At 43.6% G+C, this 22,928-nt stretch overlaps 2 protein-coding genes across 2 annotated transcripts; one reads left to right on the forward strand and one right to left on the reverse strand.

Annotated features, from left to right (window-relative positions):
* Nucleotides 1-305: 305 nt before the first annotated feature.
* MYL5 (myosin light chain 5) lies at nt 306-14,256 on the reverse strand. The gene is made up of 8 exons (XM_066614345.1): nt 13,924-14,256; nt 8,245-8,323; nt 7,252-7,359; nt 6,512-6,587; nt 5,622-5,726; nt 3,793-3,871; nt 1,647-1,695; nt 306-442 (listed from the first exon to the last, which is right to left on the reverse strand). The coding sequence occupies exons 2-8, from the start codon at nt 8,308-8,310 to the stop codon at nt 344-346; spliced, it is 582 nt and encodes a 193-aa protein (XP_066470442.1). The 5' UTR covers nt 8,311-8,323; nt 13,924-14,256; the 3' UTR covers nt 306-343.
* ATP5ME (ATP synthase membrane subunit e) lies at nt 13,997-19,102 on the forward strand. The gene is made up of 4 exons (XM_066614344.1): nt 13,997-14,107; nt 16,352-16,406; nt 18,103-18,201; nt 18,963-19,102. The coding sequence occupies exons 1-4, from the start codon at nt 14,072-14,074 to the stop codon at nt 18,986-18,988; spliced, it is 216 nt and encodes a 71-aa protein (XP_066470441.1). The 5' UTR covers nt 13,997-14,071; the 3' UTR covers nt 18,989-19,102.
* Nucleotides 19,103-22,928: the final 3,826 nt, after the last annotated feature.

The following is a 22,928-nucleotide window of genomic DNA, read 5'->3' on the forward strand; positions in this document are numbered from 1 at the left end:
CGCTAAAAGACTCACTGCAACACTGGAAGGACAAGTGCCCCCTCCCCATATTACTCAATGGAATGAGAACTTTTTAACCTTATCAACCTTTGAGCATACAAATAGAAATCTGGACATTTGGAAGACGTGCTTAGAGATTTATGTATAGATTTTGTATTATGTTTTCCCCCCTTTTTAATAGGTTTTATTTCTGATTTTATTGCTGTACATCTATTTACCAATAAAGGAGAATTGGTAAATAAAAATTGTCTGCAGCTATGGAGAAGGCAGTTAATAAATTTCTCTTTTTATTCGTTGTGCACAGACGTAATGATGTTGACACCGCTGTCAAAGTACATGAAGGTTATTCTTTTTCTTCTCCATGTGTGATGGTGTAGCACAAAGCCTTATAGTCCAGATTACCTGCTGCATCAATAGAGGAACTTTTGAACATCTGGTCTATCTGTATATTTGTTGGGGAAAACATTTAGAGAAAGGATTTAGAAAATGAACATCAGCAAGAGAAGAAAAAAGCTACAGCAAAGCGTTTATGAACTCTAAAAACAGATATTGCTTTATACCTGCCTTATAAAATGTAAGGGTTATCTGATCTGAAGCAAACATATAACCACCCATACAACACCTAACAGTTGTATAGTGCCATGCACGTAGCTGATACAATAAAAACAGTGGCAAGAAAGACTTTTAAAACTGGAATTAAAGTCTTGGAGTGCTCTAATAAAGACTTGTCCTCCTTCCAAAGTTTCATAAGTGGTCTGCCACTAGGAGGAAAAAAAATCAGCTTGAACAGAAACAGTTAGCTAAGAGGAGGGTTGGCTTCTCAGTAAAGAACAGGTTTTAAACAAGTTATGCTCTCCCAAGAGCTGCCAATAATGTAGCTTCCTGTTAGATTGTCTGTTGCTAATGGCTATAATAGAATATAATAATAATTGGGAGGTTATTCACATTTGCTTTGGATCTCAGCCTTTAAGTTACAGGGCTGATCTTCAAGTCAAATGTTAGGCAGTCCTGGCCATCGTTGCAGAGAAAGGCCACAGCTCAGTGTAAGACTATGTGTTTTGCATTCCAAAAGTTCTCACTTCAGTCGTTGGCATCTCTTGTTAAATGGGTCTCAGGAACAAGCTAGATGTTGCTGATGTGCTTTTCATAGTGGCAGACAGATAGGTCCTGTCTCTTCATGGATCAGGACCCACAGTTCCAGTTTGAGTTGACTTCCTGCACCCTGACTCAAAACAAACTCCCATGATCCATGGTGTGTTCGTGCGTTCTAGTTGCTGTTTTTAAAGATAAATTAAGCCCACCACTACTCATGACAGGCTTATGGACTCAGAAACTGCTGAATAAGACTTCTACCTAAGATTCGGAAAAGCTTGTGACAGCTGGAGTTAACGGCAGTGATTTAATAGTCTAACAACTCCATAAAAGGCAGCTCTGTGTGTTCCTATATCACTTGCATGGGGTTCTTCTGCAAACTAGAAGGGCAGGAAGCCACTTAGTACAACACACAGCTATGCACCACACCCCCATCAGAAAGCAGAGCCATTTATATATCAATGTGATCCTAGCCGCAGCTTGGAAATGTTGCCTAATTTAGAAACTGGTCAACCCCAAAAAGCAACATACACTTGGTCAATCAAAATACAAACCTCTTCAGCATTAAACTTGTCACCTTGTGACATCAGTAAGCGTTTCATACTGTTAAAGAAACACAGTGAAAGTACTTGTTAATGTCTCATGGAACTGTTTAAAGCTACTTAACATTGTGAATGAAAAGTAACTCTAATGCTTGGCAATTTTTTCCCCTTACATGGGTCCAATTCCTCCCACTCACTGCTCAGACTTCATGGCAAAGACTTGGTTTGCTGCAGTGTCAAAAACTGACTCATCAGGCCAGCATTTGCACACCATGTTATCAAGTGGGCTTCGCAGTAGCACTCATGCTCAGGAGATAGAATCTGTAGAGGACCCAAGGCCATTTTCCCATGCAGTATGAAAAAGCGCATTTGGGCATCTCTTGTGCAGACTGTGCTCTATGTGAATGTTATTGCAGCACAGATGGTGGGAGCGGAATTAACTATATTGTAGCCAGTGCAATTTCACAGTCTTGGTATAGATCTGAAGTGGCCAACCCATGGCATGTGTGCCACTAGTGGCACACAGACACTTTAAGTGGCACTTGCAAAGTCATTCAAAAACATTCAAATAATAAAAAAGAAAACACAGCATTTTGCAGTGTGCTTGATTTCTTTGCTACTCCTTAAACCAGTGGTTCTCACACATTTAGCACTGGGACCCACTTTTTAGAATGAGAATCTGTCAGAACCCACCAGAAGTGATGTCATGACCAGAAGTGACATCATCAAGCAGGGAAATTTTTAACAATCCTAGGCTGCAATCCTACCTACACTTACCCAGGAGTAAGTCCCATTGACTATCATTGTTAAAAGAATATACACAGTAGCTTGTTAAAAGTACCGGTCTGTAACATTTCCTCAAATGTAGCATCAAGTCTGATATATTAAAAATAACATATTGAAATGAATGGGGACCCACCTGAAATTGGCTCGTGACCCACCTAGTGGGTCCTGACCCACATTTTGAGCCTTAAACATGTCCCCAAGTTTCTAATGCTGCAATGGGTGCACTCAGGGCAACCACACCTACTCTGCTTGATTTGCTCCAATTGGAAAATGCGGAGAAAGGCAGGAAAAGAATGATAGAAAAGAGAGAAAGCCAATAGGTCGGATGCTTGTAACTTGCGGGTCACTCATTTACCCAAGAAGGCTGGTATTGGTGGAGCCCTGATGGGGTGGGCTGCAGAAGGGAGTGAGGGCCAAGCAGGGCAGCACAGAGATAGTCAATGAGTCCAACAAAGCTCAGGTGGCCCAGCCAGGCCACTGTGATACCATCTTCAGGAAAATCATTCTCAAAGAGATCCCAGCTGAGATAATCTTTGAGGACAAGAAGATGGGCAGGCAGGGGTGGGGGGTGTGTGAGCTGAGCTGGGCTGTGCAGAGGGGCAATGAACACACATTATATCGACCTTGGAATGAATCCTGCTGGGCCAGACTAAAGGTTCACACAGGCCGTCTTTCTGCCCTCATCAGCTGTCAGCCATGTGTCTTTGGAAAGCCCCAAACAGGAAACGGCACTCCCATGATTCTTGCTCTGTACCTTCAGGCACTCAGAGATATACCACACTTGAACTTGGGGGCTCTATTTAACTACTGTGGTAATAGCTAAAAGTAACCTTAAGATGAGTGGCACATTCAAGATTACCTACTGAAAAGTGGAACATGGCATTCTGGGAGTTGGCCACCCCACTACAGATAAATGTTAACACAACACCCATGTCCTTCACATTGTATGTGGTGTAGCTTTGTAAACAACACCAAGTAATGATATTCGGGCTGAACTATATGTGACAGTACCAGACTTGTCTTCAGGCATGGCTCTGCCCATCGTGTGTAAAACAGACGGTGGGGTACAGCTCAAAGCACAAAATTGATACTATACCCTACCCATGTGTCGCCTCCCACAGCTGTTGGTGCTCTGTGCAGCCTGGTTTGGCTGTGAGAGGAGAAGGTTGGATGGCCTCCACCCACAACCCTTTTTGCACTCTAATGTTTGTGTCAAACTCTGCTCTCCATTTACATATGAATAGAGTAGACTTGAGTTTAAGAACATGGGTCTGTCTCCATTGTATGTAGTTTGGACCTTAGAAGCCCAAACCATCCAAAAATTAGTCGCCACCGGTCGACTTAGGACTCCACCTAGGTGGCTAATACTTACTAGTCCTTGTTAATGCGTCCTTTACCCTCTGGGTCAAACATTCTAAATGCTGTTAGTATGGTCTCTTCGGAGTCTGTACCTGCAAAAAATAATGGAATATCATGGAGTGAAGTTGGCAGGCAACACTAGATGAAGGGGGCAGCATTTGGTACTCTGCCTCAGAAGGTCTTGGGCTAGGCCTGAGGTGACAAGAATTCAGTTCACTCAGGACTGGTGCATGTGCATTCATCACTTGTCTGCAAAATCAAGTGATGACTTGCATGTATAATAAGATTATCCCAGATCTAACTCAGAGACAAAGCACCCTCAGAGATAAAGCTTTCATGTATTCAATCCATATATGGCCTCAAATATGTTTTATTGCCAGTCTTCAAATGCACAGTAACAGAGAAAGCAAGCGAAGGAAGAGGAAATATGGAGGAAAGTACTAAACTAGAACATTAGATTGTGGAAGGAGCATCGGCTGGCACATCAACAGGTAAAGGGGGCAGCATTTGGCATGCCACCTCAGGAGGTCTTGGCCAGCCCTGTTCAGTAGTTTGCCCCCACCATAGTCTTGAACCTGATGTCAGTCCTCCCCATTCTCCTTTTATATAAAGCACTTCCACTGGCATTCTATTCAAGTTTATTTTTTTTCATTTCAAAACAGTGCAGAGGCACAATCAGGATCAAAACCATGGCAGGAGGAAACAACTGAAGTCCACCTGACCCCAACATGAATTGTTTGGCAAGCAACTGTGCCTGCTTGTGATTTATTTTTTAAATCTAACATTGTGTCAGGTGAACCAGAGCAGTGATGTGCACACCCAAATAGATGTGCAAGAATTCATCTTCAACTTATTATGTGAACATCAGACCCATTGATTACAATGGGATTAACTTCCAACTTAGACTATTTAAGATTGGGGCAGCCCAGCCATGAAGCACCTGTTTCAAGCAGTGGGCTGGGAGAGGCCACAAACTAGTGGGTGGCACCCTATGCCACCTCATGCTTCCTCTGGTCCGCCATCTGCCTCACTACTGCCCCATCCTCTCCTTTGAGAGCAAGTGAGAGGAGAATGGCAACTTGTCTTACTTCCTCCTTCTCCAGCAGTATTGCTGAAGATCATGGCAGTGGAATGGGGAGGAGGGAGCCATTGCCACAACCCTATTCCCCACCACAATCAGAAAAAGGGCCACCACTACCTTCTCTGCTACATCTTTCCCTCCCCTGCTGCTTCATCTAAACTGGCTGGGTGGGAAGAATGCTGTGAGCAGAGAAGTTCCACTCCCAGGATCCTCCCTGCCTCGTCAATTTCAAAGAAGTGGTAACAGAGGAGATGGGGTGCTGGCAGTGGAGTGCAATAGTACACCAGCCACAGACAAGTCGAAAAGTCTGGGTAGTGGAATGTGGCTCCACCGTTGGGTGCCATCCCAACTTGGGTCACATCTGGTTAAGGTCAACTTCAGCCTGAGTTTATTTTTTAGATTCTATTCTTTTTCCCTTGCCTACCTTTTTCCCCCTTTGGGTGTGTTAGATTATGATTGTGGAAAACTGTCATTTGTAGCTTCCTGGATCCCTGTGAAATTATCAGAAAAAAAGCCAAGAAGAAAGCAAACAAAAAAACTAGTACAATCAGCTTACCTGCTATCAACCTCTCCTTTTTAGCTAAGTTTTAATTTTCTATATAGTACCAAGGATAAGCTGTACTGCTACAGAAACAAAAAATGAATAACTAGCTCTACAATGACTTTGATTAGAACTCTTTTGCAAACAGACCTCCTCTGTAGATAGCCGAGAACCTCAGATTATCCTTCTGGAAAACCACATCTGTTTAACAATCACTTACCGCTTAACTTTTCCCCAAATAAGTTCAGAAACATTGTAAAATTAATAGGTCCGGTGGCTTCTTTAAGCATGGATTCTAACTCATCATCTTTGACATTTGTTTTGCCTAAGAACAAAGGGAAGAATACTTATTTATTATATCTTCTGTATCGCTGCGCATCACATTGACATAACTATGCTTGATGGGTCAGTAGACACTGCCTCCAAAATTTACTCTCAAAACATCAGCAAAACTAGAGCATTCATCCTCTCCCCACTTCATTTCTCATTTCCTTTGTATTCTACGAAAACAGAGAGATCTAACTATTAGAAGCAAGAATAAAATGGAAAGTTGAACAAGACTCCCAATTCTTCCATTCTACCCATGGGAATCAGCTGGTGCAGATATTTTCTAATGCAAAGGATTTATGGTTGCAATTCTACACATACAGTGGGCCCTCAGTATCTGTGGGGGATCACAGATCACGGATACCAAATTCTGTAGATAATGGAATCTTTTTGGGGGTTACCCCCAAAACCAGCTATTGAGAAGCCTCTTGGAGGCCTTTCAAGGTGCAGGGAGGCTGCACATGACCTCCCAGCCCCTCAGAAGGCCTCCTGGAAGGCACTTCCAGTCAGGTCTGGGAAGTCTCTGAGGCCCTCCAGCCATGGGTCTAGCACCCACAGTGAGTGAAATCAGCAGGTGCTGAGCCTGCAGGTAAGCACAGCCCACTATACTTAACTGTGAGTAAATGCCACAGGACTTACATCTGAGTAGACAAGCAATTTATAGCATTGTGCTACACACTAAAGGAGAGGAAGCACAAGACCTGTGTACCTTACCACTAAATTGCATTTAAAGGGTGATGTGATCATTTCACACATTTGCATATAAAGGGTGATCACACTTGCCTAGTGAAGCATAGGTATCTTTCAAGTCTTCTTTGTCAATGAAGCCATCTCTGTTTTGATCCATTAGTGTGAAAGCCTACAGAAAAAAAATATTTATATACATACAAACCTTAAGTGAACAGAGATGTATTTCCTTCTAACGACAAAACTATATCCTGACTTTAACCCCATTGGGCATGCATAAGAAAGTAAAAAAAGCCCTATTGAATCAGGCCAAAGGTCCATCCCGTATAGCATTCTGTATCTCACAGTATCTTTCAGTGTCTAGGGCTAAAAGATAGAAAGCATGATCGGGCCAAAATTAAGCATGCTTAACAGCGCAATTCAATGCATTCCTGCTCAGAAGTAAGTTCCACTGAGTTCAGCGACACTTACTCCCAGCTAAATGTGTCGAGGACTGCAGCCAAAATCCCTTTCATGCCAAACATCTCACCACTAAAAATTTTCTTTAATTTACGCAAGTGCTTAACTTTTTTTAAAAAAAATCATGTTTCTCTGAGATAAACCGGTGGGTGCCTTTTTGTTTTAAAGAGAGAGAATGCAAACTAGTCTTTGCAATGATGAGAATTCCCTCTCTTCCAAGTTATGCAAAACAACAGACACCTACTGACACTCAGCAACAAGTATCTAATCCAATCCCACTTCAGATGTACATACATGATACAAACCGATTTTGTAACCGAAATACATCCTATATACAGTCTAAAAACTCCAAGTCACAGAGTAGGAGATTGTCTTACTTCCTTAAATTCTTGAATCTGGGTCTGTTCAAAGTTGGAGAAAACATTCGAAGATGCTCTTTGAGCACGCTTGGCACCTCCTTCCTTCTTCTTTGTTTTTCTACTGGCCTGAAAGGAAGATATTATGAATCCAGGCTATGAAACTAACATTTGGCAGGAGATGCCATAACGTATGGAATAGAACATGACTTCGGTTTTCAACAAATAACATGCGTTAGAGCACACATTAGAAGAAGATTGTTTTTTTCAGGTGTACTATTAAATCAAAACTTAATCAACCAATAACACGGTAACGGAAACAGCCTAGATGGTTTCTGTACAAGTTGAACTCACCATCTTTCCTGGAAAGCTACTCTGCCTGTGCCTGTCTCTCTGGGGCACTTTCTTAATGAAGTGCTTCTTATATAAAGGGGAGGGTCTTCAATTTATAGCTGGCATGTCCCAAAGGAGATCTCAAACGTCTGAAGAACCCAGAGCTCACAAGAACTACTCCATACATGGTCTGACCTGCAAGATCTCTTCTGTTCCCCAGGGGCTGAACAACTGTTGCTTCTCTTTGAAATTGTCTAGCAAGACTTTCACCCTTTATCCCTAGGAACTGAACTGTATATATGGTGGTAAAGCTCTATCACTGTGCTTTAGGTGTAAATCAAAATCATTGCTTTAGGCTACAATCCTGTCCACACTTCCCTGGGAATAAGCCCATTGACTGTAATGGGACTTGTGAGTAGACAGGCATAGGATTGGGCTCTTAGGGCACAAGCCTATGCAGGTCTACTCAGAAGGAAATCCTATTTCATTCAGTGGGACTTACTCCCAGGAAAGTGTGGTTATGATTGCAGCCTATGTCACATTGTAAGAACTGTTAATGATACTGGTGTCATAACATAACACTCAATTTCTAATAGGTATTTGGGCACAATCCTAACCAACTCTCCAGCACTGAGGTAAGGGCAATGCAGCTCCACGTTAAGGGAACAAACACTCCATTACCTTGAGGAGACCTCCGTGACTGTCACCCAACTGCAGGATGCGGCACACGCCCCACTGGCATAGCATACATACATAAGACCTTTATTGGCATAGATAATGGAAATAAGAAGCAACAACCAAACATTAAACATTCAGAACATACACACAATAAATAAAACACTCGTAATCATCCAATACACCCTCCCCCCATTCACCATAATATAGCTGAAGACCCAGAATTCCGTCCTGCCAGAATCCCAAAAACAAAGTTGGCAACCTTGTCAAGAGAGTCAGTTTCCTCTATGGAAAGAAGAGTTTGTAATTTAAATGAATCTTCCCAGCCCTGCATTTTGTTCAGCAGTGGAGCCAGATAGATCTTATGAAGGGTATCATGGAGTGGGCAGTAAAAAAATATATGATGTAATGTCTCCACACAATTCCTGTCACAGGTACATCTTCTTTCTGAGTAGGGAAGACTGGCATAGCTATATCAGGGCTGGAAATTTGGTTAGGATTTGGGCAAAACAGTAACATTATTCTAATGGTTCCCAACCTTTGCTCAAAGGTCAGGGAACCACTAAGTCTTTGCGGGGCCATTCTAAGGGGAGCAACTCTATGGTGACAATGGCAATGACACTTTTGAGTTAATAATAATATTATAATAATAATAATAATAACAGGTATTTATATACCACCTTTCTTGGTCTTTATTCAAGGCGGTTTACATAGGCAGGCTTTATTAAATCCCTTATTAAATAGGGATTTTTACAATTTCAAAGAAGGTTCTTTCTTTCAAGAACGACTACATTCAAGGTGTTTCATTCCGATCTGGCTTCACATTCTGGCCTCCATCCTCCCACGCTCAGAGCAGATGGAATTGCTTGGCTTCAGCTTGTCAGCTGCTCCAAGGTCGCACAGTGCCGGTGGCCTCGAACTGGCAACCTTGTGGATGTTATCTTCAGGCAGACGGAGGCTCTACCCTCTAGACCAGACCTCCTGCCCAGTTAACACCACTGCTGAAGTAAAAAAAGGGGGTTTCGGACTTATCCAGGGACAGTAGCAGGAACCTGGTTTTTGCGGCATCTCCAGCTGCCGCCACTGCTGGGTAAGTGCCCCAAAACAATTTTTTTTACTTTAGCAGCAGCAACATGAACTCAGAAGCGCCATCACCACTGTCCCATCAGTCACCACTCCTCTTAAGGGGAATTCAGTGTTTGTGGTTGCCTGGGGGGGTAGTGACCTCCAGGTTGGGAAACACTGCTCTAAGCATTTCTAGTGTTTGGGGGGAAGGACCTCATGTTCATACTTGCTGTGGTCTCACAGAGCAATCCTATGCATCTCTACTCAGAAGTCTCATTTATTTCCATAAGACTTACTCCCAGGTAAGCATGTACTGTATAGGATTGCAGCCATACACATGTTCTGCTGCTATGCGTTGCTGCAAAGCACCATAAAACACTTTGTGGCAGTGCAAGACCCAGGTATGCCGGCAGGAAGGCCAGAGCCTTCCTACTTGCGCTGGTGAAACAGCAGAGGCCTTTTGGAGCAGATAAATCTAGCACACAGGTGGGGCCGGGGCTGAATGGTTCTGAGGGAGTTAAGTATGCAATAGGGTTGCAGCCTTAGGCCACAATCCTATGCACGATTTACCTAGGAGTAAGTTTTATTTACTGTACTTCAGTAAAGCTTACTTCTGAGTAGACATGCCTTGAATTGGAATATTAAACTTCATTCCAAACAGCACCCACATCCAGGTAAGCTGCTAGGATATGAACAAATAATATAATATAAACACATACTTCAGGAATTTTTCTTATGCTGACAACACAGCTGTATAGAAATATTGTCTTCAGACATTTTCCTGCTTGAGGGCACAATCCTAGCCAGATCTACTCAGAAGTAAGTCCTATTTTGTTCACCAGGGCCTACTCTCAGGAAAGTGTGGTTAGGATTGCAGCCTTAATTCCTCAAGGTACAAACACAGTGGCTCCAACATTCTATTGTGATTTGTGACCTATTAGATCTCACTGGAGACTTTACAATATTGTGTAGGTTCCAAATGTTAATGGCAGGGTATCCATTTGCAGGTATTAATCTAAGGGTATAAAGGTGACACAATGACCTGCTAATGATACTTCCAGGGACCCACTAACATGACCATACCATAAACCATAAACATGACCATACCATAAACCAGTCCATTAAAATAACATGCTATGTCAGAAATATTCATTAGCTCAAGTATTTTAACATTCTTGTGCAGTTGCCTCTTGCTGTTCATATCTTTTGCTTGCAGCTGCTCATGCTAATAATATTCTCTAATTAGACTGTATTATGATATTCTCTCTGGGCTTTTGGTAGGCTGTGTGAATATCTTTAGCATCTGCTATTTCTTAGCTCCATGGGATCCAATTTAGGAAATAATTGCCAAACAACTTTAAAGGTGTCTGTGATACACAGTTCTTCAAACGGCTTTCAGATTTCAAGATGAATGACTAGCCAATACTATCTAACACTGTATTGTGGAACATAAATCAGTTGTCAGAGTAGTAGGTTTTCCCAAACCTTTATTGTATGAATACTGATTGTTATACATATTTATCACAGTACAGTATGCAACTGCTACACCTAGTAAGACTTTGAAGGTGCTGATCCTGCCAACGACTGGAGGGATGATGATTTGGAGAATTCAGAGAAGTCATTATGGGTCTTCTCTTGTCCCCCACCATTCTGCAAATCCCTTCTCAAGGATTGTTAAAGCCAAGGGTATGTAGATGGAAGACTAACATTCTAGGGTTAGTTTAATGGTTAGTTTAATGTAATGATACTTTAGACCAGTGGTTCCCAACCTGGGGTATGCGTACCTCCAGGGGTACTTGCCAGGATCTTTAGGGGGTACTTGAAAAAGAATTGAAAATGGTGGAAAAAAAGCAGGTCTGCACTAGAATGACTTGCAGGGCTGGCAAGACAGGAAGGAAGGCTGCTAGCTGGCTGCAAAAGTCCCACCAACACCTAGGTGTGACCAGATATGGATCAGTGGTTGAAAACTGGAACAATAAAAGAGCTGAAAATGTGGAAAGTGATCAATCACCAATACTTTTTCAGATCATGTCTAACATTTTGGTGCAGAACAGGGAAAAGGCATAATCTTCAGTTTTTCAAGCAGGTGAAAACAGAAAATACTGTTTTTTTCTGTAAAAACAGAAAATATGAATATATAGGAGATGAAGACTGTCCAAAGCCCCAGTGTGTAGTGTGTGGGGAAGTGTTATCCAATGGTAGCATGAAACCTTTTTTACTCTTGAGGCATTTACAAACAAAACATGCCAGATATACAAACATATACGGAGCTGGTGGAGAGGGCTTTCCCTTCTTATGCCTTTATAAAAATAACTGAAGTAAGCTGGATGCATTCCAGATTTAAGACTGTATCAGTTTAACCTGATTTCAACAAACTATGTGCCTCAAAACACTCAAGGACAGTGGCGGACCTGGCCCCGTGGTGCCCTGGGGCAAAGGTTCGCAATGGGACCCCCCTGCATGAAACCGCCCCCCCCACTTACCTGGATTGCGACAGAGCCTCACACGACTCCAGGACCAACCAGGGAAGGCAGTCTGAGGCCTTCCCCACAGTCTTAAGCTGTGCTTTCAGAAAACCTGAAGCATAAATTCCTACCACGTCGGGAACCTCAAGAGGCTCTGCGCCCAGGGCATTTGACCCTTTTGTTCAATGGCAGTTTCGCTGCTGCTCAAGCATCACATTGAGCATTTGCTGTGTATACAATATTTGTTGTGTTTTACACAAAACATTCCATTGTTTTCTAATCCCATTATTGGACCATTTATTTATAGTTATAACATATAAATTTGAAAGAACAGCAACTATATTAGAAATATTTTGCTACTATGAAGGGTACGATTTGTGGAAATAGGCTGTCAAGGGGTACGCAGGTGAAAAAAGTTGGGAACCACTGCTTTAGACATTTGACTGGTCTCACACTTTTAAAGATGTGTGCATTCATGGCCCTCCTGACATCCTGGTTAGTTTCTCTACACACTTTCCCTAAACAAGTTTTTAAACACATGGGACCAGTTAGATGTCTAAGGGCCCAATCCTATCCAACTTTCCACACTGGTGCAACCGCAACTCAGCCCCGACGTAAGGGGCTCTGATGCCTTGAGGAGACCTATGAGCCTGCCTCCTCACCACAGGAAGCAATGCATACTTCGGGCCCAATCCTATCCAATTTTCCAGTGCCAGTACTGCTGTGCCAATGAGGTATGCACCACTTCCTTTGTTAGAGAGGCATTCACAGAGGCCTCCTCAAGGTATGGGAACATTTGTTCCTTTACCTCGTGGCTGCACTGCAGCTGCACCGGTGCTGGAAAGTTGGATAGGATTGGGCCCTTCATTGGCACAGGTGCACCAGCACTGGAAAATTGGATAGGATTTGGCCCTAAACCAGCTATTTTCAACCAGTGTGCCACAGCAGGTCTGCAGGTATGCTGTGGAAGTTTGGGAAAGAGTCATTTATTAATAGGACCATTGGGGGATGTGAGCCCCCTCCTGGCAGTGCCATGTGCCTTGCCAATTGTAAAAAAAACTGATGTTGTGCCTTCACAATTTCAGTGCCTTTTCAGTGTGTCAAGAGTTAAAAACATTGAAAATTGCTGATCTAAACTATTGTCCAAATTGGGCCTCTTATGCAGGAGTATATAAACCATAAGAAGAGCCTTGCTGGATCAGGCCAAATGCCCATATAGCCCAGCATTCTGTAACCCACAGTGGCCCACCAGTTGCCTCTAAAAAACCCACAAGTAGGAGAGAAAGGCACACTTTTCTCACTATTGCTCTCCTACAACTGGTATTCAGAAGTGTTCTACCACTGAACCTGGAGGTTGCATATAGTTATCATCAGAACTAGTGTCCACTGATATACTTACCCTCCATACTTTGTCTTTGAAAGCAATCCAAGCTGGTGGCCATCACTATACTTTGTGGCAATAAATTCCACAATCATGTGCTGTGTGAAGAAGTACCCCCTTTTATGCATCCTAAATCACCTACCCAATCAGTTTCATTGGATGACCCCCTGGTTCGAGCATTGTGAGTTTGGCAGAAAAACTTCTCTCTGACAACCTCTCCAATCATGCACAGGGGCAAACAGGGAAACAGCACATTCCTTAGCTACGTAGCTCCTTCGGCTTAACTAAACTGCCCTGCCAAAGTCAGCTCCAATGCAAATACAGTCCATTATCCTAACACAGTGAGTCCCAGTGGGTCGCAGCCCATTTTTTGGTGGGTCATGAAACTGATAGCTGATAAGGAAAATGTACTGAGCTCTATGGAAAGCATGTGCCACATGTGTGTTGCGGTTCGGTTAATGTGCCTTGGTTCTTATGGAAGGCCAGGAGAAGGGGAACACAAGGCCACCAGAATGGCTCAGCTGGGAGCAAGGCCCATTGAACTGAATGGGGTTCACCTCTGAGCAGACCTGCCTATGGCTGCGCATGCTCAGCTGGGAGCAAGGCCCATTGAACTGAATGGGGTTCACCTCTGAGCAGACCTGCCTATGGCTGCGCATGCTCAGCAGGGAGCAAGGCCCATTGAACTGAATGGGGTTCACCTCTGAGCAGACCTGCCCAGGGCTGCACTGTACACTAGAAACAGGCGGGACTTACCTTACCCTCCATCCCCACCTCTGCTTGTTGTTGGGACTCTCGCCTTTCCCTGGCTCTAGCTCCTTCCCTCGGCGCAGGCGCACTAAGACCCCCGTCGTCCTCGCACTCCCACAGTGCCCCGCTGCGGAGCCATCACGTCCGCTGCGGCGCTCGGGCAGGAGGCAAGATGGTGCCGCCGGTGGAGGTGTCCCCGCTGATCAAGGTGGCTGCGCTGCTCGGGCGGGGCCGTCTGCAGTCCGCGGCCTCCGCCGGTGCTGGGGGGCCTGCAGGAGGGCGGGGCGGGCGGGAGGCAGGGACGTTCCCGTCTGCAGGAAGGTGACCGCGGGGAGGTCAAGGGAGGCACCGGGTGGCGGCCGCTCCTGCCGGCTGCCCCGGGCGCTGTGTGTCCCCTCCAGTGCCCTGGGCTGCAGTCCATGCACACTTTCCTAGGAGTAAGCCCCATTGGCTATAATGGGACTTACTTCTGAGTAGACATGCATAGGGCTGGGCTCTAAGGCTACAGTCCTAGCCACACTTTCCTAGGAGTAGGCCCCATTGGCTACAGTGAGACTTCAGAGTAGACATGCGTAGGACTGGGCTCTAAGGCTGCAGTCCTAACCACACTTTCCTAGGAGTAAGCCCCATTGGCTACAGTGGGGCTTACTTCTGAGTAGACTTGCATAGGAGTGGGCTGTCACTCCGCCCCTAATGACTTTTTCCCTCCCCACCCCTTCATTGAGCTCGAGTGCTGGGCACAAGCAGTCTTGCCAAGATACTTTGAGATCATGCAGGGAACGGGTAGAGTGGGCAGGAGGGCGTTCCTTCCCTTCTCGCACAACACCAGGGCACATCCACTGAAATGGAGTGCCGGGAGAGTCAGCTCAGAGAAAAGAAAACATTTCATTCCCTGGTACGTGGTTAGTATGTGGAACTCCTTGCCACAGCACGTGGTGACGGCATCCGGTCTGGGAGCCTTTAGAAAGGGGATTGGACAGATTTCTGGAGGAACAATCCATCACGGGTTACGAGCCATGATGCGTAGGTGCCATCTCCTGATCTTAGAAGTAGGCTACCTCAGAATGCCAGCTGCGAGGGAGGGCGCCGGGATGCAGGTTGTCTTGGACTTTTCCTCCAGGAAAGGGGAATTTGGACAGACTTCTGGAGGAAAAATCCATCACGGGTTACAAGCCATGATGGGTATGTGCAACCTTGTGGTTTTAGACATAGACTACCTCAGAAGGCCAGGTGCAAGGGAGGGCACCAGGATGCAGGTCTCTTGTCTTGTTTGCTCCCTGAGGCATATGATAGGCCACTGTGAAATACAGGAAGCTGGACTAGGTGGATCTTTTGGCCTGATCCAGCAGGGCTCTTCTTATGCTCTTATACTTTTGAAGAGTCTCTTGTCTCTATGCCCTCTACTAGCAAAGGCTCTCTAAACCTTTTATTAGTGATGGTAGAAGAACTGAAAGGAAGCTTTTAAAGGCTGTCTTCACCTGGTATCTAAAGCCTAGTTATAGTTCTATCCTGCAGTGTCCCACTCTAAAGTATTTTAGCAGTGCATGTTTATTTTGGCCGCGGAATGCAGGCTTAGAAATATATGACAAGAACTTTTAGAAAGGCATAAGTTGGTTACACTGCTGCTTTGAGATTTGGGAGTCTTGCTTATTCCAGTTAAAACTGATAGTCATGCGTTGCTTGGCAATAGAGGTGCAAAACAGCACCCCATTGCCAAGTGTGGCTAACAAAGTCTCCAAAGATGAGGGGAAGCTGCGCTCCCCTCACTTCTGGAGGCTTGGGGGTATGTATGCAGGGACCAGCGTCCTCCTCACATAGGCAGCCCGTTGCTGGTTGGAGCAAAGCAGGCGCTCACCTGTACTGTAACTTGTAATCGGTACAACTTTATTTATTGGCTTGCTTCTAGCCCCAGTTTCTATCAACACCTTGGATTGGCAGGGATGAGAAATGTACTACTGTACTTTGGTGGTGGTGGTAAAGTAGTGTGTGGTCCCACTACTTCCCACTTTTCTCCTGCTATTTTTAAGCAAGTGAGAATCTTTTTTTCATACAAATGGAGAGCTCAGTACTGTGGTGTTCATTGCTGGTCTGAAACTCTTAAAGCTCTTGGAATAAGCCTAGGTGAGATGCACAAATCTTCCTGACCTTGCTATTGGTGCACATAGGTGCCCTCCTATGCCTCAAGTTCTAAAGCATCGATTCCAAATGTATAAGTGGCAGACTCTCTGTTCTACCTTTTTACTTGTGATTCTTATCCCAGGTGAGAAGTTGCTCCCATTTGAGTTTTTGCTTCAGGTGCTTGGGTTTACAGCATTTTCTCATGAGCTAGGACGCACTTTTAATTCTGTACCTGCAAAGTTTTGAAAGTGCAAGATTAAATGTTCTTGTATTTTGTATCTGTGTGCTTGAGGTATATTCTTTCTATTTCATATTCTGATCATTTGTCTTGCAGTTCACCAGGTACTCAGCACTACTTCTTGGAATGATCTATGGAAAGAAAAGATACGGTAAGTGGTGAGGAAAAATTTAATTTAAGCTGCTACTTTTTAATAGAGGTTTTTAATTATGAGTTGCTCACCTTGGAAAAATTTAGAGAATTGGAGATGAAATTAATATTGAAATGGTATAGGACACCTGCCCAGCTGGCTTATATGATTAAGGAATTCAAATTGTTGGCACTGCAGGAAGGTAAAGAGTTATTATGCCCATCTTTGGTGGGAAGGTTCTAAGGTAATTGATTTTTGGCAATTGATATTTGAAAAGGTAGAGGAATTATGTAACCTTAAGCTGGAGCTCTCTGGAAAAATGTTATTTATGGGAGTTTTGGGAAATAATAAAGTAAAAAAACAATCAGGATTTATTCAAAACTATGATTCTAGCTGTCTATGCAGTTATAGCATATGGGTGGAAAGATGCATCAAAATGGACTGTGGAAAAATGGAATTGGTATTTATATGAATGGATACAATCAGACATAGTATCAATACTGAAACAGGATAAGACATGGGAAGATAAGAAAACTGAGACAAAAAAGAAATGGTTGAGAAATATAAGATGGGTAAGGGAAGGGGGGGCCAATACTGTTATAATGGATAAAATCTAAAAGGTGTGCTTATGGCTGCAGATACTTAATGTTAATGGTCGCTGTTCATGGGGGGAGGGAAAAAAGGGGAAAAAAGATTGTTGATCTATGATTATGTAAATATAAGTGGGATGTATACTTTAAAAAATTAAACATCAATAAAAAAAATTAGTTGCTCACCTTTTGCTTTTGCTTATTGACTTTGAAAATCACATCACCAGAAGATAGGTAACTATATCTTTAATCTGAGTAGATTCACATATGTAAATGCAGCTGTATTTCTCCCTGTGATGCCTTGTAACAGACATGTATGCACCTGTATTATGAATAATCTGATACGGGGTGTTTTGGGCTCAGTGTAGTAAAAACACATTTGACATGAATCTCATCAGTGCCAATAGATATTGGTTTTTTTAAAATTTGTGTTCTGACTCAGGATAATGGCAAATTCTAAGGCAGTACATATGACTTACTCTGATATGGAAAATATGGGCATTTAAAGCTTGTTGGCAACTCCTTCTTTTGAGAGCTGTTGTAGATAAAAAACAGATGTAGTTCGGTATCATCCAGTCTCCTTGCTCTGGAAGAAAGGAAAAGGTGGATGCTATCCTCTCTCAATAGAGCTTGACAGCAAGCAAAACAAAATGCCACGTTCGTAGGATTTATTTAAGGTGGGAAACATAATTCCTCAGTTGTGTCATCTAGAATTAGTCACCATTCTAATGTTAGTAAGGATACACTTTTCAGCACTGTATGAAAGCATGTGTTGCTTTATGCTCTGAGGACAAATGGAATTGCAGTTGTTAGTAATGAATATTCTTTGGAAAATTGGTTACGTATTGCCACAACTACTTATGTCTAAAAATGCAGAAGTAGCCACAGTCTTAATTGTCAGTGAGCCAAACACAACAGTTATTGCTCTTCAGAGACCTTCTTGATGTATTTAATGTGCATACCTTGAAACTTGCTTTGTTTTTAATGAGTTGAAGGCAAAGTACTGTAAACCAAAACCTCTTAAGATGTCTAGAAAACTATTCTGAGGAAGTTTTCTGTGGACCAGGTAGATTATAATGTAAACTTTACAGTGATCTTGAACATTAATTGCTTCTATTTAATGGCAGACTACTTGAAGCCTATTGCTGAAGAAGAAAGGAGAATAGAAGAAGAGGAGAAGAAAAAGCGTGAGGAAATGGAACGAATTGCAAAAGCACTAGCAGAAGGTATTGTTCCTCAATATGCTTACCCTTTTTAATTTTCAAATACTACTTTCTTCCTTGTGGATATTTCTAGCACATGCTCCCAAACTGCTAGACTGACTATGCAATTTAACACAAATGACACCTTTAAGAAATCTGATTGCTAAACATGACTGCATGTGAAGTGGTATAGTGCATTTTATGGAAACATAAAAGCAGAAATGGCTTGATTGTCATTGCTGGGAAATCTGCACACTGAATTAGGTCTGCACACCTAATCTGCACACTCCAAATTAGGTTCTTAATTCAAGGCTGGGCTTTGTATGTAAGAAATTCAATTTTTATTGAAATCCCCCAAAGCGAATTTTTCTCTACTGGTATCCAGTTTGAGGATAAGAACAACTTGAGTTGATGATGTCATATATTGCTGGCTCCCTTTAATTTTTAGCACATTTACGCTAAAGTAATTACCTAGTAGTTCATGGTGTCCCCGACTTGACAGCGCAGATAAATTCTTCTCAGAAAGGGAGTAGGCATAACTGCTCATGTCCTTAACAGCCATAAGACTTCCTTCAGTAACTTAAAGACTGAACAAGTAGTGCCACTATGATGTCAGGCTTGTTTTTGAGAGCTACCTGATCAAATTATGAATATTGTAGAAATATTTGCTAGGCTACATTTGGCATAGCTTATGGAAGTGGAATTTGTACGGGGGGCTGGTGTTCTGGCACAGTTAAATTCTATACTGATGAGCTTAATTGTCTCTTTTTTTTTTCCCTTTACAGCCAGTGAAGATACAATACTGAAATAAAACCTGCTTGATCCTCATCTTCTCTTCCATAACATCTACTCTTTGAAGTACTTATTCTTAAGGGTCAAGCACAAACGTTATTTTCCTTTCTTCAATAAACAGTTGTGAACAACGCTTCTCAGATTTCTTAATGTGCATTGTACAGTTTTTAGCATAACACCAGTCTCTACAGATTTAACTAGCAGCAAGTGTGCAGATGTTGCCTTAATGAGCAACATGTAGCAATATCTGTGAAAATGGAAGCAGGATTTGGTTCTAAGTTGCTAGTCGATGCTTTGTCCCTTTGTGATATTGCTGTCTTTCCCACACAACAGAGCAACAGCAACTGTCCAACCACTTGGGGGGAGGGTGTGGGAATACTGTTAGCCTGTTCATTCATGTTCTGGATGGATTTTGGTTTGGATTTTTCAATGCAACAAATGAGCCAAGAGGCTGGCATACCAAGACATGCTACTTTCCTAATCATGCTCTGCAGTAGATCAGTGACTGAAGCATTCCAACTTGGGCTGTACATAAAAAAGTTCAAAAGACAAATACGTTTGTCTGAAGTTTGTACTTCTAGAAAGATGGCAGTGATGTTTGTGAACTTCCAACTGCTGTTATCTTTATCCAATAAAAAGAAAGTAAGTTTGGTATATCAAAGTGTTATCTTTTGTTATGCCCCTGTTTTTGTTGCCTTTCCCCTGGGTAACTGGTACATTACACCAAAACTCTACACACGTCCATTTGAGTTGAGAGATGTTCAGCATAGAGGTTGCAATCCTTTGAGACATTGCAGTGGAGCTCATTGATCAGGATGGATTTAAGTGCACTTAAATCCATGTTGGATGACCACAATGTATACTTGTATCTGGTGTAGCAGACTTTTCTTCTACAACCAGTAATGTTTCTGTAAAGATGCCAGAATTAGTATCCCTTCTGGTCATGGTATAATTTTAAAAGTAACAAGACTTGTGTGGGTTACATAAATACAAAAATTTTTGGAATAAGAAGCAAAGGAGCCTCAGGAACGAAGTGCTAGGTAAGGCACTGTGAGTTTAGCAACTGTGTGAGGAGAAGGGGAAGGCAAGTGGACCTCTGAGTTTTGGAGAAGGAGAGGGAAGACTCCCTGAGTTGTGAAGAAGAGGAGGAAGAGAAAGAGAAGGTAAGTGTATTCTTTTTAACACTTTGTCCTCTAACCTTAAATCAACCTTAGATCAACATTGAAATTTAGCTTTACCTTTAGCTTAGCTTTACCTAACCTTTACCGAAGTTAGCACCTAATGTAACCTGAGGAAGGGATTCTGAGGTCCAGTTGGGGCTCAGGAGCTAGGTGAGAGCAATAAAAATAAATACGTACGTGCGTACAGAGGTCTACTCTGAGCAGGAGCAGAGTCCTACTTGTGAGTAAGAGCTCAAAGTACAGGCACTTGGAAAAATAAAACAGGAGGATAAAGTGGAAAGCAAGTTTTTCTACTTGGTTTAAATTAACCCTATTCTTAACCCAAGTTAAACTTAATCTAAGTTAGAACATAATCTAAAGGTTCAGTAAATTAGGACACAGGATCTAGGTGAGAGCAATAAATAAAGGTTTAATAATTAATAAATTATTAAAGGCACACTTAATAAAAGGATTTTAGCAGGGCTAAACAGGATTTAAACCTTAATGTGTAAGTTCTGCCAAGCCAAAAAACTCTTAAACCAGTGCAGTTTAAACTCAAATAAAAAACCAGCTTGAGGTTAAAAAACAGTCCAGCCTCAGAGAACTGAAGCAGGAGGGTAAGAACCTAGGAAGGGCCAGTTCCAACCCATCCAGGGAAACTTAGCAGTCATTGTCTTTTAGGTCATAGCAATTGACATTTAGGAGTTGATAAGAGCCCCATTAGGCAAATCCAAGCACCCCATTCAGGGAAATCTCACCTGGGAAGACCAAACCCTTCTCAATCAGCAAGGAGGGAGGGAGAAAGAGCTAGCTAGGAGTATAAAGCTAGTGCCTGCTGCCGCATGAGCCTCTGTAGAAGCGCGTGTGGCCTCTGGGAAACCCAGTGCCTTGGGAACAAAGTGCCAGGTAAGGCACCGCGAGTTCAGCAGCAGGGTGAGGAAGCCAGGGCCGCAGATACCACCCTTTCTCTTCCCTTGAGAAGAGGACTGCTACACAGTGTAGGGTGTAGACTGCTAAACAAAAACAAACAAAATTAAAAAAACTATGCAGTCAGCCAGCAGCAGGGTAGGGGCTATCCAATGTTTTGCGTCAAGTGGCACATGTATGATTGTATGCCTCTGGGGCATAAGTCATGGGTGTGTCCTCGGTGCAAGGAGCTCCAGGGACTTGGGGAACACGTCCGCTCCATTGAAGCCTTGGTGGCCAACATGGAGAAGCAGAGGCAGGCAGAGAAAGACCGTGGGGAGACTTCCAGGGACGATCAGGCTTCGTCCCAACCTCAGGCGTGCAGCTCCTCAGCTGCCCGGGTGGGAGGTCTTGGGGCTGGAGGATGTCATCCTGGAGAGGAGGAAAACAATCCCCTAGGGGGGACCCTTTCTCCAGGGGACGGGCCCTTATCCGAACGAACTCGGGATACTCCTCGGCGGGAGGGGGGTCGGGGGCTTCTTGTAGTGGGAGATTTGATTATTAGAAATATGGAGAGGGGAGTTTGCGATGGATGTGAGGACCGCATGGCGACTTGCCTGCCTGGTGCGAAGGTTGCGGACATCACTTCTCATCTAGACAGGCTGGTAGATAGTGCTGGGGAGGAGGTAGCAGTTGTGGTGCATGTTGGCACCAACGATGTGGGCAAGTATAGCCGGCAGGTCCTGGAGGCCAAATTTAGGCTATTAGGTAGGAAGCTGAAAGCCAGGACCTCAAAGGTAGCGTTCTCTGAAGTGCTTCCTTTTCCACGCGCAGGGCCAGCTATGCAAGTGGAGATCAGGGGTCTCAATGCGTGGATGAGACGGTGGTGTAGGGAGGAGGGGTTTAGATTCGTTAGGCACTGGAGAACATTTTGGGACAAGCAGGGCCTATACAAGAGGGTCGGGCTTCACTTGAACCGGAATGGAATCAGACTGCTGGCACATAACATTAAAAAGGTGGCAGAGCAGCTTTTAAACCGGCTCCCGGGGGGAAAGCCAACAGGAGCTGAGGGGCATCCGGTTTGGGACTCCTCATCCCTATGGAACGAGGATGGGGAGGTTAGAGAACAACGAGGTAAAGGCAGAGTAGAAGAAACTGGGAATGGTAGCATGATGGGATGTGATAGATGGTTTGGCACAATGAGAGGATTCAGGGATAAAGGAGCTAATAAGCAGCCCATCCTGGGGCATTCCATGTACAAATGCTTTTATGCGAATGCCCGAAGTCTCCGAGCAAAGATGGGAGAACTGGAAAGTCAGGTGACAAGGGAGAACATTGACATAGTGGGCATAACGGAAACCTGGTGGAATGCGGAGAATCAGTGGGATACTGCAATCCCAGGCTATAAACTCTACAGGAGGGGCAGGGAGGGGCGTGTTGGAGGTGGGGTGGCCGTTTACGTTAAGGAAGGGATAGAATCCAGCAAAGTAGAGATTGAAGGTGGGTCTGACTCCACTGTAGAATCTCTGTGGGTTAAATTACCAGGCCTGAGGAGTGATGTACTAGTGGGGGCTTACTATCATCCTCCAGACCAGAAACTGGAAGGGGACCTTGAAATGAGGAAACAGATCAGGGAGGTGACAAGGAGGGACAGGGTTGTAATCATGGGGGACTTCAATTATCCTCATATTGACTGGGTCAATTTGTGTTCTGGTCACGAAAAGGAGACCAGATTTCTTGACATGTTAAGTGACTGTGCCTTAGAGCAGCTAGTCATGGAGCCCACCAGAGGACAGGTGACTCTGGATTTAATATTGTGCGGTACTCAGGACCTGGTTAGAGATGTCAATGTTACGGAGCCATTGGGGAAGAGTGATCATGCTGCAATCCATT

The sequence above is a fragment of the Tiliqua scincoides genome, chromosome 2 (genome assembly GCF_035046505.1).
Source record: "Tiliqua scincoides isolate rTilSci1 chromosome 2, rTilSci1.hap2, whole genome shotgun sequence".
Lineage (NCBI taxonomy): Eukaryota > Metazoa > Chordata > Lepidosauria > Squamata > Scincidae > Tiliqua > Tiliqua scincoides.

Bases quoted from the DNA above. Each gene is read 5' to 3' on its own strand.
- MYL5 (XM_066614345.1), bottom strand. From the start codon at position 8,310: ATGCTATGCCAGTGGGGCGTGTGCCGCATCCTGCAGTTGGGTGACAGT. The intron at 6,588-7,251 runs GTAAGACAATCT...TTTTTTCTGTAG, and splicing joins AGATTCAAGAATTTAAGGAA to GCTTTCACACTAATGGATCA. The intron at 3,872-5,621 runs GTAAGTGATTGT...TATTTTTTGCAG, and splicing joins ATTTGGGGAAAAGTTAAGCG to GTACAGACTCCGAAGAGACC.
- ATP5ME (XM_066614344.1), top strand. From the start codon at position 14,072: ATGGTGCCGCCGGTGGAGGTGTCCCCGCTGATCAAG. The intron at 14,108-16,351 runs GTGGCTGCGCTG...TTTGTCTTGCAG, and splicing joins AGGTGTCCCCGCTGATCAAG to TTCACCAGGTACTCAGCACT. The intron at 18,202-18,962 runs GTATTGTTCCTC...TTCCCTTTACAG, and splicing joins TGCAAAAGCACTAGCAGAAG to CCAGTGAAGATACAATACTG.